At 34.1% G+C, this 14,332-nt stretch overlaps 3 protein-coding genes across 10 annotated transcripts; 2 read left to right on the forward strand and 1 right to left on the reverse strand.

Annotated features, from left to right (window-relative positions):
- Positions 1–18: 18 nt before the first annotated feature.
- LOC105829330 (peroxisomal membrane protein PEX16) lies at positions 19–3,251 on the forward strand. 6 transcript variants are annotated; one of them, XM_012668082.3, is made up of 6 exons: positions 19–159; positions 237–826; positions 913–1,159; positions 1,837–2,113; positions 2,555–2,658; positions 2,748–3,251. In XM_012668082.3, exons 2-6 carry the CDS (start codon positions 700–702, stop codon positions 3,001–3,003), a joined length of 1,011 nt encoding a protein of 336 aa, XP_012523536.1. In that variant the 5' UTR covers positions 19–159; positions 237–699; the 3' UTR covers positions 3,004–3,251. The 6 variants fall into 6 exon arrangements, with proteins under 6 accessions (XP_012523536.1, XP_028046008.1, XP_012523537.1 ...); XM_012668083.3 differs by having other exon boundaries at positions 37–175; XM_028190194.2 differs by having other exon boundaries at positions 37–175; positions 250–826.
- A 347-nt stretch (positions 3,252–3,598) lies between these two features.
- On the forward strand, positions 3,599–6,813 carry LOC105829329 (phenoloxidase-activating factor 2-like). The gene is made up of 6 exons (XM_012668080.3): positions 3,599–4,594; positions 4,979–5,067; positions 5,222–5,457; positions 5,726–5,956; positions 6,176–6,371; positions 6,498–6,813. Exons 1-6 carry the CDS (start codon positions 4,498–4,500, stop codon positions 6,651–6,653), a joined length of 1,005 nt encoding a protein of 334 aa, XP_012523534.2. The 5' UTR covers positions 3,599–4,497; the 3' UTR covers positions 6,654–6,813.
- Positions 6,009–14,267, reverse strand: LOC105829328 (zinc transporter 1). Of its 3 annotated transcripts, none has more exons than XM_028192723.2 (8): positions 13,888–14,267; positions 12,217–12,413; positions 11,314–11,536; positions 9,559–9,820; positions 9,342–9,459; positions 9,021–9,236; positions 8,497–8,607; positions 6,009–6,369 (listed from the first exon to the last, which is right to left on the reverse strand). In XM_028192723.2, exons 2-8 carry the CDS (start codon positions 12,391–12,393, stop codon positions 6,331–6,333), a joined length of 1,146 nt encoding a protein of 381 aa, XP_028048524.1. In that variant the 5' UTR covers positions 12,394–12,413; positions 13,888–14,267; the 3' UTR covers positions 6,009–6,330. The 3 variants fall into 3 exon arrangements, with proteins under 3 accessions (XP_028048524.1, XP_012523532.1, XP_012523533.1); XM_012668078.3 differs by lacking the exon at positions 6,009–6,369 and adding an exon at positions 6,956–7,905 and having other exon boundaries at positions 13,888–14,246; XM_012668079.3 differs by lacking the exons at positions 6,009–6,369; positions 13,888–14,267 and adding exons at positions 6,956–7,905; positions 12,682–13,332.
- Between the last annotated feature and the right edge of the window lie 65 nt (positions 14,268–14,332).

Raw genomic sequence — 14,332 nt, forward strand, 5'->3', positions numbered from 1 at the left:
GCGCGGCGGGTCGTCGTCGTCGTCGGGGTTCCGGGGCTGCGCACTTGCGAAGTGAAAGCCGACTCCTCGTACGAAATTGCCCAACCATGCACGATTTGTTGTTAAATACATTTCCTCCATGAAATTGCTGTGTATCTCATACAAATACATATCTTCGAGGTAATTAAAAAAGCAGGTAAATTAAAAAAAAATGTCTAATTTTTACTTTAAGTTTAATAATTTTAATCAATTAATAGCTTATGGCTATAGGCTAAGTTAATGCGGGCATCAGATGTTGATCGTATAAAAAAAACATCATAGGCCTATTACTTTTAATTTTTTGTGCCACGTTGAAGAAAGAAAGAGATGAAAGACGAACAGTGCAAGAAGCAATTTACATTGAATGAAAAAATCTTTACATTGAACATTTTATTGAACAATTTCTTCGAGCGTTTACATAGATAAAATACAAGCCTTTAGGATACAATTTTCAAAATAAAAAATCGACCTTTTCGCTCTCGAGAGTCCGCGTCGATTTTCGCTAGAGACAGGAAGAGGGGTCGAATTCGAAATCGAAGTTCTAGAGTTCGACCTTCGGAATCAAATATGGCAGCCTCAGTGGCACAACAGCGCGATGATTTATGTAGTGAGATAAGCAGAATTGGCACTGATTGGCACCGAATATCACGTAAAAAATCTGAAGTAACGTAGAACAACGAGATGGCGAGCTGCGTTAACTCCACGTTAAACAATCTCTTGACGTCCTACAAGAACTGGATCGTGGCGAATCCACAGTTGTTGACCGACATCGAGGCTACTGTCAGATGTTTGTCTTACTTCAGCTTTGGTTAGGAAAACGAGCCGTCAAATTCAGTTATTGTCACGTTTCACGTCGTGTGCAGCACTAAGATCTAAAATTTATGTTCTTTGCAGGAAATTTGCGTAATTCGAATCTAGCCTCGGAGTTAATTTATTCTATGCCAAATCTGATCGTGCTCTGCAACGATTTACTTTTGTACAACAGTCGACGCCAGCACTTGAAGATACCTCAGTTCGACTCGAAGATCAAGATCTGGCTGACTGTGGTGGAGTACACCGAGACGCTGCTCGAGGTGTCCGCCAAGAAACTATGGGGGCCAAAGGGGAAATGGTTGATAATTGTAGTTATACAACTGTTCAAGTAAGCATTCAATGCTCTTTTGATTTTATGGCAATATAGTTAACTCTGTGGATCTGTTCTGTAACTTTTAACGACAGTTATGTCTGGATGAAACTTTTAGTATAAAATTTTTATAATAAGAAAGTGATTTTTGCTCAAGCGTTGTCATTTCTATTGGACGACAGTTTCGTTATCACTATAACATTGTTGCATAATTTTTTAAAATCATATATTATGTTTGCGCAATGTTATATTGATAACAAAACTGTTGTTAAGAATTACAGAATAAATCTACTTGGAATGCTACATAAATTTTTATCCACATACTAATTCATGTATAATTAGAACAAGTACACTTAGTACAATTAGAACAATTTTTATTAAATGTTGAAAGCTAAAAATAACATTTAATGTAATTTTTTTACATTATGACTCTTTACATACTTGGGATCATGATATTTCTGAGTTAATTTTTATTACTTTTGCAAGAATAAAATTTTTTTAGTGTTCTATACTTTAATATTGCTAGAAAATATATTTTAATAGAAAAAAATATATATATAAAACACAAAACAGGATAAAGATTTATAGGACAAAATTATCAAATTATGTGTACAGAGTGTTAAAGTGATCCCATCAAAAAATGATAATGAAATTTATATTGATTTGATAATTTCAATAATGTTTATTCATTTCAGGTCCATATTGCGACTGATATTAGTTCATGTATATAAGGAACGTTTGACGAAGAGCCCGGCGACACCACCGCTTAACAGAGAGAAATTCAGTAAAGCTGTTAACAATGTACAATTGAAGGAGGGCTTTATGCTGAAGAGAACGGGCACTGTTGTCAGAAGTGTAAAATATTCGGCACCCATAGAAGTACGAACATGGAAAGCTCTACCTTCTGTCACAGATGAGAATGAGAATCTGACAAAGAACCAGGAATCTGAGAGAAATCTCAAACTAGCCGAGGTTTGTTGAAATATATTATTTTGAAAAATTGCATTCATGTTACATATGAAATTTATAATAAGATTAATATAAAATAATAAAATTAATAAAAAATTAAGACATTATATCTTTAATTTATACTAGAATTTGTAAAAATCAAAGTAGTATTGTTATTATATCATAAATTTAAAATAGATATATCTAAATTTTAAAGTTAAAATAGACATATCTAAATTTTATAGAATACATAAACACGATAATCATTGTTAAGTTTTATTCTGTTATCATGGAAATATGTCATAACTTGTTATTTATATTTTATTTTGTTTTGTTATATATTCTTATTTGTATTATTATTTTATACAGAATAAATTTTTAGTGCTAATTATATATTTTTCATATAATTGATTTCACTATTTACTAATGTAGGAAAACACATAATGAAAAAAATGCAACTTCTAGAGTCTTTATGTGACAAAGCCGTTACTCCATCTCGGATGTATGTACGTTACTAGCCAGAAACGTTGGCCGCCGTGGATGTTATCACTTATTATCGATATAGCCAGGTATAAATAGCATACTGAACTATTATTATACATAATTCGATAAATTATAATATTCTTTATACATAATTGAGTTCTTATTGTTTGTGCAGTTTAAATGTTTTCTCTCGTTACGCCAAAAAAGCGTTATTCAGCAAAGACGAGGAGGAAGAGCTCGTGCGTCGAAGATTGAGCTTGCTGTTGTACATCTTAAGATCGCCGTTCTACGACAAATACAGCCGCACTAAAATAAACGCGCTGCTCGACACGATATCTTCCTCCGTACCGTTTGCTAAATACTTGGCAAGCGCTGTCGAAAAGAATTTACCGTATATGCAGAGTATATACTTTTACATGTGGTCGCGTTAGCTTGCGAACGTAAGTTCACTGCGAGAAACGCATAATCTAAATCTCTACACAAATATGAGCGAAAAATGTACATAATTTAAGCATTCCGTAATCTGAATAATTGGAAGATCAGGGGATTACGTTATTTTTATATTGTTCTCTATTATATTGTTCCAGGATAAACTTTAAATAATGGTATTTATGATTGTTTGGTATATTTTATTATATTTCACTAACTTATAGCAATAAATTATGAAAGATATAAGAAAGTGACTTTTTTTCCTTGATGGTCTTATTAATTCGTTCCGATTAATTTATTAACTCTGATATCAACTCATTATCAGATAAGCGTGAAAGGCGGACGGATTTAATTCTCAAATGTTTCAACGAATTTTCTTGATTTTCTGTTATAACTTCTTCACACAATTCGAACAATTTTGTTATACGATTAAATAACATAACTTTTATGTGTGTGGTTTTTTTTAAATTTTATCTAGCTAATACCTATGATAAAATTTTTTAACTTTGCTGTCTTATTTGAGTATTTTATTTAAAATGTGTTTTATTTTTTACTATTTAAAAACTTTGACGATTTATCTGTTAAGATTTTTTAAATCTAATTTTTTTTACATTTTTTAGCACTTTTTGATTGTATTAATCTTTAAAAGATATAAAAGTATAGAAAATTGTAATAAAACGATAAAGTTAAGAACTACCCAATTAATGTGATTAATCCGCTAAAACGGAGTACACGAAAGATATTGTATTTTTAAACATAATTCTGCGTTTCAATATTTATTTATCGCTTTACTTATCGTAGATGTCATAATGAATACAAAGCGAGGGTGATTTATCACCTTTTGTGAAACAATGTTCCGTATAACAATATTATTTTAACACAATATTGAATGAAATCAACGATGCGTGATTCACAGTCTGCTCGCACCGGTGATTCCTGATTATTGACCTTCGTCGCCTATTTGTCAATGAGACGGGGATGGCCTTGTTTTTTTTCTCCGCGCGTCAAGTGGACGCACGGCTATTTCGATCAGCACCGGGAATACCGAGGAGAGTTATTACTGGTGCGCTGAGGATTATTACACGCATATACGTATTTATAATCGGAAGCAATTTGCTTCTTCTATTTTTTTTCATGTTGTGCCAGATTTTATAGATAATAGCTCGCGGAGAGCCCCAACGAGTGTCGTTACCAAGAACCTTCATTTCTAGCGCACCGTGAAAGGTCGTGCATTATATCTCGTTCGGCCAGGATGCACAAACTAATATGTCCCCCTCAAAATTACGAAAAACGGAAATAGTATACCACTTCGCAACGCGCTGACGCATTTGTCTACATGTATATATATATAAAAAAATCCCGTAACTCGCACTCCGTGTTATATATAAATCCCGTAAACGCCTCTTCGTGTTTTATTTGTTGTGAGTCAGTTTCATTCACAAGTTTCATTGTACAATCAATTCTTTCTTTTTCTTTCCGCTCTCGAATTGTTTAACATGAACAACGTCTTGCTGTTTTTACTGTCGTTGTGTCAGCTGTTGCAGCAAAGATTTATCTTTGCGCAGATGACCTTTACAGATTCCGCCCCAACAAGTACGTATTATTTAAATATATATTAATTTTGTAAAACTTGTAAAAAATGTAAAAATTCTGATATAAAAACAAGTAATCAAAAGTTAGAAAAATAATATAGATAGACTATTAAAAAATTATTAAGTTTATTATATCCGATCTATGCAGTCATTTTGTAAACGTTGATTTAATTGTTAAATTCGTCACCTTTCTGGCAAGAAAATTTGTTACAGACGTGTTCAACAAATTATTCTTCTTCTTGGATTTAGTTAACTTAGTTATCATTTAAATATATTATCTAATATTAAAAATTTCTAATGTAAAATGAAAAAGATTTCTCAGTTTATCATATTTATCTTATTGCACTATTATATATTGTTAATATTTTTATTTTATTTTTTATAGCTTACATTGTGAATCAGAATTGTCAGTGCTATCTTGGAACTATCTGTCCCACGGGCACTGGCGGTATTGACATCAGAATAGTCAATACGGTAATTTATTTTAAATTATTATTTTAAAAAATTAAAAATAAATAATTATTCTATATATATAAATTTGTACAAAAAGAAGTTAATTACTATTTTTACGTGAATATTATTTAATAATTATTGTATATTAATATTAACAGAAATTTGACACTTCTAGGGTGCAACTTGCCCTTCTGGATATGTGTATTGTTGCGCTGGCGGTGGGGGTACAAATAATCCTTCTTGCGGCATTCAAAAAATCACACCCTCCGCACATCCGGTGGGACAAGCCCCTTACGGTGCCTATCCCTGGATGGTGGCTATTTTGACCTCTGGCAACGTTTATGTCGGAGGCGGAGTGCTCATCAGTACAACACATGTTCTTACTGTTGCTCATAAAGTAGCAGGCTATGTGTAAGTATTACATGTGCAAATTCTTTAAGATTATGTCTCTTAAGAGATCCTGCAGTAAATGACTGATACTTCTTTATCAGATGTCTTTGAAGTAGCTTTACTTCAGAGTTCCAAATTCTTTTACACAATCAAGTGTGCACAAAAATGGAGAGACTAAACATATAAATTAATTTTGTTTTGGCATACTCTTAAATGATATGACAATATTGTTTTATAAATCTTCAAAGGAATTAATTTGTAAAACCATCTTTAATATGATATATTGCAGGAATGGTGGAATCAAAGCGAGATTAGGTGAATGGAACGCTCAAGGTCCCACTGAACCTTATCCACAGGTAGAGATTTCCATCTCAAGAGTCACCTTGCACCCTCAATATAATTCGCAAAACCTTCAGAACGATATAGCGGTGCTTAAATTGAGCTCGGCTGCTCCCACAGCAACTAGTCCTAGCATTAATACAGCATGCTTGCCATCTGGACCGGTTCCCGCAAAAACGAGGTACGTATAATTAATATATTTGGTGTTCAAAATCATTTATAACTTTCTTTAAATTTGAATTCCATATATCCAATCTATAAGACGTATCTATATATTTCCTATTTTTTACTGTATACTGCAGTTGTTAATTTTTGTATGTATTTTGTTGAGCATTAAATGTCCTAAATTTATTAAAGTTTTGTAATAAATAACGTCATGATTGTATACAATATTTTGAAGATGTTGGGTATCGGGCTGGGGAAAGGATGCCTTTGTTAACGGGATGAATCCAAATATCCTGAAAGAAGTAGACGTGCCTGTGTTGAGTCAAGCGGATTGCCAAACGGGACTTCGAAAGACTCGACTCGGTGACCTCTTTGTACTGGACAACAGTTTCATGTGCGCAGGAGGGGAAGCCGGCAAAGACGCGTGCACTGTAAGAGAATGATATATTATTTTTTGTCAAGAATGTGACATACGAATCATAAATTTATTTTTATTAATTCAATATGTATATTCATTAATTAATTCTAACAGTATTATTGATGGATTTTCTTTTAAGGGCGATGGAGGTTCGCCACTGGTGTGTTCAAATAACGGGCCTTATCAAGTTGTCGGGCTGGTGACATGGGGTATAGGTTGTGCGGGTGCGGGAGTACCCGGTGTATACACCAATGTGAACTATTTCTATTCCTGGATCATGCAACAAATGACATAATTTTTAAAACTGTACATCCTAGTATTTAAAAAACATTAAGAGTAAATAAAAAAACTTTATATTCATTATATATAATTAAATCTTGTAAAAAATGATCCAATTAGTAATATAGTCTATACTTATCTGCCTATATTTCTTAATAAACCAACGTTTTTGCAATGTTCGATATATATTGCTCTAACATAAAAAGATTTTCCTAGATTAAGGTAATCACTACAAAAGATAAATCGTCTGCACAACTTTTCTTCTAAAATTGTAAGTATTGTATAAATATTATACATGGAATAAGAAAGCAATACACATTTTGAATAATTTTTTTTATAATTACTTAACTATAAGAAATACATAAAAAATATACAGACTTAATATTTAAGAATTATATGGAGGAAAGTATAGATTTAACGAAGAGACTTGGTACTCTTGCTAAATTTACGTCCTATCTTATAAAATTACATATTATATAACCAACATAATAAAAATTATATATAAATAAAGAAGTTCGCAAAGTGGATTTTTACAAAACCACAGTGTCAATCAATGTACAAGTGAGATTTAAAAAATACTTAGACTATAAATGTATTTTATGTGATAAATTATGCTTCAAACAGTTGCAAAGTCTTGTAATTTTGAAATGTTTCCTAAGAAATTTACAGTAAAAATCCAATATGTTATTATTTATGTCAGAGTATATAGAGCGCATAGAGCATATGTAACATAATATATTTGGTATTAATATGCCTTTGGGTTTTAATTATCTTAATTATTTATTATAAGTAAATTGATGGCAAAGATAAGAAACTGCCAGATTATTCGTCAAATTGCTTCAGAAAAAAATTATCAATAATTACTTTAATTTGCACGTTTTCACGAATGTAGCAATTTGTTATTTAATATGCAATTGCCTAATACGTCGTTGCCATCAACTGCGTGATATTAGTGAATTTTATGTAGGTACACATTTATTGTATTTGTACAATAAATCGTGACGCGCATCTCGCGTATTTTGCTATGGAGGTAGATATTTAGATAATGCGATGAGAACTCAGACGGTCGGTGCATTAACGTGAGGGTGGGGAACTTGGACGGAGTGGAACGACGTTGGATGCGAGGCGGGCAGTGATAACAAGTGTCCGCGTTCCATTTCATTCACTTCTTGCTGCTCTGTTCCTCCTATAGAGCCGGTCGAACGCGCCAGGCTATTACGCTGTCTGCACATGTATGGCGTCTCTCCAGGTGAGGGAGTCTCACGACCCTGGATGTATTATATAAGTTATTGTCTATAAATCTCTATTTACGAATCTTATCAGTAAGACTAAAACAAAAAATTAGATAAAACAAAAATTGAAAAAAATTAATTCTACGATATAGGCGATGTTTGTCACATATTGTCATGCATTAAGAAAATGCGTGTAACAATTCCCTTTTATTTTATCACTCAAAATAAATATAAAAAAGGAATTTACATACAATTTCGTATCATTTACTGTACAAATCTATTATGACTTAGTTTTAAATTTAAATAATTTTAATTTGAATATAAAGTAGTTTAGGCTAGTTAAACCAAATGGCTTTTTAAAGGTAATTTTTTCCTTCACAACAGATATAACTATACTTTCAAATAGATGAAGTACAGAATTTAGGTTCCCAGACGAGGTAGACGAACTATCACGACCTATAGTCGTATTCGATTCTGATTTTATGCCATCTAAGCATCGTCCAAAATATGTTTGAGATTTGGGACACACAGATGGAGGATTTACATCTCTTTCCATGCTGTACTAGGGAACCGAAGAATATGTACGGATGATGAATGATGCGATAACACGAAATTCATAATACTTACTTGTTTAGAAGGACCACAGCAAGTCGCATGATTGCATGGCTTATCAGTCTTTGGACAATCCAGCACGCAATCTTCCGTGGGGGTCTCTTTAATTTCGCTATTAGAATGATACTAAAATAAAATAAAAAAGTGTTTTTTAATGTATATAATAATGTATCCAACAATAAAAATATATTAAAGTCAATTAGTAAGTTGCGATCGAATCGTTTATTTGTGAGTCATGGATAGTTTAAATAAACATTCACTTTACGAGTTTTACGCATCATTGACGCTGAACAAAAGATTGTGCATTAACTTTACCTTATACGTGTGACTCATAAACTTTTTAATCATACCTTGTAATATCTAAAGCTTTCAATTTATATTTTTTCAAAACTATTATTTGGAATAACAAATGGCATGTATTTTTACTAAGTTTTTGTTACGCAAACTTTTCTGTCATAATAATCTGATCTTAAATTTAAATTCTGTCTTGATGTTTTGTGTATATGCGCATAGATTTTCACAATGATATCGCTGCTTACATCGATAAATTCTGGTTGAATAGTCGTCGAGTGTATGCCCTCGTTATGGAAAAATTCCTTAACTTGTTCGGCAATTTTCATATATTCCGAAAGATTTCTACATCTTATATGCGCACTAGCTATAATACGATCACCCGCCAATTGCCATACGTGGAATTCATGTACGGCTAATACACCGTCTATGTTCTCCAACAAACGTTGCTGTATAGCGTCGACCTGTACGAATAAATTTGCAAATTAAATAATGTAAATATATATATCGTATATCCTAAACATCTTGTTATATATACTAAATTATACATAATTATGAAAATATACTACCTGAATATGTGTTGGCACAGTCTGTAATAGAATTAAAGCTGATTCTTGAAGTAACGGCCATACTGAACGCAGGATAAGAATAACTAATAAAAGCGACAGTGCAGGGTCAATGTAGAATCTATGTAAAACAAAAAATAATTAAATTTCAAATTGCATATTAAATTCCCCCTTCAGCATCTGTATAGAATAAGCATAAGAGTATACAGTGTACAATCACCTGTACTTCCACTTTGTCTGCCATACAATTAGAGCAGACACAATTACAATGACTGACCCTAACGCATCGGAAAGTACATGAAGAAATACTCCTCGCATGTTCATCTGACTTGCGTCGTGCGAGTGGCCGTGCGCTCGTTTTATTTGGGGCGTCGAAGGTCTGTAAGCTTCGTCGTTCTCATTGTCGTCCGTGCCTACCAAAGTGCTTAGTCTATTATGACTTCGAGATATCCCATGCGAGTGGCCATGAGCACTTCCATGTTCTGCAATAATTGCACTTATAAATATCTGTGTTTGATAAAATAGATTAATTTTATCTCATATAAGATATACAATGTTGGACATTGTAATTAATTAAAAGCGAAAAATATTAACTGTTTCTCGTTAAGTGTTTAATAACTATAAAATATATTAAATACGACAGTTACAAGATTAATCAAGGTTTCATGAAATGCAATAAAATAATAAAGTTTTCCTTGTAGTGTTAATAATATTCATTTAATTGAGTAATCAAATATTTTCCAAGTATTCTTGATTACAATCACAAGCAATGAGTTTAGTGCCAATAAGATAATAAAATAAGTATTCTAGGTATTATTGACATTTCTTAGCTTCAGTAAATTTTTACTATTTACATATAGCTCAGATATTTTTTGTCTTTATTCTTGAGATATAAATCCACATAGTAACTGTAAGAATTTTATTTCTGTCTTATATATACAAAAGGTTTTTATTTCAAATCTTGCTATGTTTGCTAAGTAAACATACATTTAATAATCAATTTTTCTTTCTCTTGATCAAAGACAAAATTTCTTGAGCCAATAATAAGATAAAATCGCAACAATGTGGAACAAAGAATCTTATATACAAACATAAATTTAAATATATACAATATTATTATCCATTATTATAATTAAGATCATATGATATTAAAATATCATATGATTAGAAGGATAATTAAGATAGGAAATATGAATAAGATATTTTACAAATATTATCTAATAGAGAGAAAGTAATAATAAAAATTTGTTTAAGTACTCCATATTCCAAATACCAACATATAAATATTACATTAAATTATCTGTCTTTATACTTCTATTAAGGGGATGTTGGACTGCCTCTCAAACTTGATTGGGGTCGATGATATAGAGTCATTTGTACACATCATTAATGAAATTTCGTATGTACTTCTTTTATAAATTTGGAAATTTTTTCCAGAATTAAAGTATACATATTAATATCAATCTGTAAATTAGACTTTACATCGAGAACGAAAAACTTTTTCATATTGCTCTACTTATCAACTTTTTACGCGTATATAACCCAAATTTTCGTTTTGATTAGGCATCAAAATTTAATTTTCGAAATTCGACTTTATTCTCGTCATCTATCAGTCTATGGAAATTTCGTAAATACAAACTAATTTTTTATATTAACCAAACATTGTTACGATGTGGCAGCAAATTAGCAATTTTTCGCCATTTTTGATAGAAACTCCACCTCACAGATTGGTAATAATGCATGTACTTTTATTCTGAAGGATTTCGAAATCCATAAAGGAAATAAAAAGATATTGCAAAACAAAAATTACTGTCTTTTTGTTGGTAAATGACTTCATCATCCCCTTAAATAAAACAATTTTAGATCTTTAAAGCAACGGCAAATGTCTAAATATCAAAATAAATGTACCTATGTGCCTCAAACAGTTTAAGTTTCATCCAAAACAAATTTGATTTGTACAATGAAATATACTCACCATGGAATAAACATAAACCTATCACATTCACCAGCAAACCAAGCGCCCCAACTGCGACAAGGAGTTTGGCTTCATGAATCTCCTCTACCTCGATAAATCTTTTACACGCCTCCACAGTAATACTAAAACATAGAGCAACTAAAAACACGGCATTCACCAAGGCTCCTAACACTTCGGCTCTGGCCCAGCCAAATGTGTTTTTGGACCATTTTTTCGGTGACATCTAGAACAAAAAGATATTAAAAAGGATTATAATTTAATATAATAAAATAATATTATATAAAATTACAAAATCAAATTTTGTAAAAGAATTCTTAGAATTCCTGGATTTTTCAGAAACTTTATTCAAAATTTCTAGGTAAGATCCAGAGACTTTTTTAAACTTAGCTTTGAAGTAAATTTATTTTATTATTCCTTTAAATATTCCTTAATTACATAATCATCAAGAAAACTTACTTGAGTTTTAAATATTAAATTTAAAAACATATTAAATTAAAATAATACAAAATTAAATTTAATGTATAAACGATTTGGCTATAATAAATTAATTTAGCTCAACAAAATACAAAATTTGAATTAAACGTTCCATGTTAATTTAGAATGAGTAATTAGTATTTTCTTCTAAAATTTGTGAGTCTTAAGAGAATATATGTGTATATGCTGTATTTATTGCTAATCAATGAATTTCGCATTATCAAGAAAAAAATGATTAAAGAGACATTTTATCAGAGAAAGAGATAGAATTTAAATTTAGAAGTTTTCCAAATGTTTCTGTGAGTAAAACTCCATGAAAATCCATTATTTTAATGATAAAAAGTAAACTCTCTGAAAAGTCCAAGATTTCCCAGATTTTCTCTGGCAGTAAGCACATAGAAGATTGAAAAAGGACTATGCGCAGCTTACCTTTACCGAAAGAAATGCTACCACCAAGGCAGCCACATCTGACAACATGTGAAAACTGTCTGCTATTAAAGCCATTGAGTTGGTCACATAACCAACTACAATTTCGACTAAAAAAAATAAAGCTGTCAGCCACAGCATTGTCAGAAGACGACATTTCTTTCCCGTGTAGCGACCCATAGTAGCTTATGTGGAAAGATCTGAAAAGATGAAGAAAAGACATAAAATCTGTGTGTCAAAGTGGAGCAGCAAACACTGCCCCGCGTCGCCTCGCCGGCGAATCTCTGGAAAATCTCGCGAGAAAAAGAATTTTCTAATAATATATATTTATTTTTATAACCCTTTGAAAGAGTCCGCGCGCAAGTGCGAGGAAGAATACACAATGACTTCGTTACGTCGCAAAAATATGAGGCACATGTCACCGAATGATATCTCTGTCATGATAAATATTATGATTTAGTCGAGTACCGAATATAAAAGCCGATGTCAACAGGAAAAAGTCCCGTCACTCCGGGAAAGAGGAACAAATGCGCTCACGAGAGAATCCAACGACGGGAGGAAGACTTATCGCGCGCGGCACGCGAGATAGATCTACGCGATGAATCCCGCGAGGTGCACTTTCTCTCCCCCTTGCTGCCGATACCGCTTCTCTTTGCTCGTTTCTCAGGATCACGCGACTTCCAGGCGAGAGGGGCGAACGTAAGAAACGCGAAGGAAAGCGCCGCCGAGGCGCTTTACTCGCGCGGGGCGTCCTTCTCACTCGGACGACGGGGTCGTCGTCGCCGCCGTCGTTGTCGCGCGCGCGCCACACACGTGCGGGCTCCGCACGAGTCATTACATACCGCAGCTGAAACCGAGCCTCCTCGTATCCATTCGTCAAACGCGAGATCCGGAGGGAGAGGGAGAAACGGGAATGTGAATCACGGCTGCGGAACGGCGAGAAGAAAAATATACGTGACTCATTGCGGCCACGGGAAAAGAATTACGTGCGCCACGGAATCAGAGGACAAAGAGAGCAGGTCCCGGAAGGGTCTGGCCTCCGATGACGAGATCCGCGCACCGCGAGAGACAGCCGGTAGAAAACACAGTCGGTCTTCCGCGGGTCGTCGAGCGAAGAGATAACGGAAGAGCGCTGGCGTTACCGACGCTCTCTTTCTCTCTCGATCGCCTCCACGGGATCTACGAGCGTTCGAGATTTTCTCCCGAATTTGGATTTGCTCGATTGTTATTGTGACGGGGGATAAAGCCCTTCGGGAAGATACGAATAACGTGAATTTTTATATTCGATACTCTTTTTCCAAAAGTTTACCGTGACAATGGATACGTTTGTCGGACCAAGAGCAGATTAGCGAGCGCTCGGCGATTCTTTATTATGATTAACTTCTACCACTTATCTCCGGATTATCTCCGAACGTAATTGACAGGCTTGTACCTTTTATCTTTTTTTCATTTACCTTTTATCTCTCTTTTCAATTTTAAGCTGGAAAAAGATAAAGAGCGAGCGCCAAGAGCCGAGATCAAAGTTTACAGACTAACCTTGGGTAGAAACAATTTTTTCGGAATCAATTCTAGTATCGAGGGTATATCTGAGTGGCACCTTCGTGCGCGGTGACGAGGAGAAAGATGCAAAAGGGAGGAGAGGAGAGAAAAAAAAAAAGAGGACGCGGCACTCACCTGCGGGAGGAAAATCCGTCGTGCCCGTCTCGTCCTCGCGGGGCGTTCGCCACCGATCAAGTGATCCTAATAATCGAACACGGCGCGTGAAGAGGAACGTTCCTAGGCATGTTCCGTCGCGCAGCGATCACGCGCGGAGCGCATCGCTGGCAGGTACAACAACGGGGAAGGCACGCAATGAGAACTCGCGTCGCACCGTGGCACCCATGGCCGCGGATGACAGAGATTTTTTACCCCTTTCGAACGCTACGCTATAACGCGACGAGCGATAAGCGGACGCGAACAGAAGACGCCGATGTGTCAGTCGTGTCAGAGGTGTGTGCGATCGCGCGTTCCTAAAACCGCACGGAGATGACCATCCGCGCGACCAATCGCGAGGTGGCGAACGGATTTTCTGCACGTGCGCGGTAAATTTAATGTCAGCGAGGTATCTGATATAGATAAA

The sequence above is a fragment of the Monomorium pharaonis genome, chromosome 3 (genome assembly GCF_013373865.1).
Source record: "Monomorium pharaonis isolate MP-MQ-018 chromosome 3, ASM1337386v2, whole genome shotgun sequence".
Taxonomy (NCBI): Eukaryota; Metazoa; Arthropoda; class Insecta; order Hymenoptera; family Formicidae; genus Monomorium; species Monomorium pharaonis.

Coding starts and splice junctions, on each gene's coding strand:
- LOC105829328 (XM_012668078.3), bottom strand. CDS start 12,393: ATGGGTCGCTACACGGGAAAGAAATGTCGTCTTCTGACAATGCTGTGG. Junction 9,821..11,313: donor AGGTTTATGTTTATTCCATG/GTGAGTATATTT, acceptor CAATTATTGCAG/AACATGGAAGTGCTCATGGC. Junction 9,237..9,341: donor CTGTGCCAACACATATTCAG/GTAGTATATTTT, acceptor TTATTCGTACAG/GTCGACGCTATACAGCAACG.
- LOC105829329 (XM_012668080.3), top strand. CDS start 4,498: ATGAACAACGTCTTGCTGTTTTTACTGTCGTTGTGTCAGCTGTTGCAG. Junction 4,595..4,978: donor TACAGATTCCGCCCCAACAA/GTACGTATTATT, acceptor TATTTTTTATAG/CTTACATTGTGAATCAGAAT. Junction 5,068..5,221: donor ACATCAGAATAGTCAATACG/GTAATTTATTTT, acceptor TGACACTTCTAG/GGTGCAACTTGCCCTTCTGG.
- LOC105829330 (XM_012668082.3), top strand. CDS start 700: ATGGCGAGCTGCGTTAACTCCACGTTAAACAATCTCTTGACGTCCTAC. Junction 827..912: donor TTTGTCTTACTTCAGCTTTG/GTTAGGAAAACG, acceptor TGTTCTTTGCAG/GAAATTTGCGTAATTCGAAT. Junction 2,659..2,747: donor CTTATTATCGATATAGCCAG/GTATAAATAGCA, acceptor TTGTTTGTGCAG/TTTAAATGTTTTCTCTCGTT.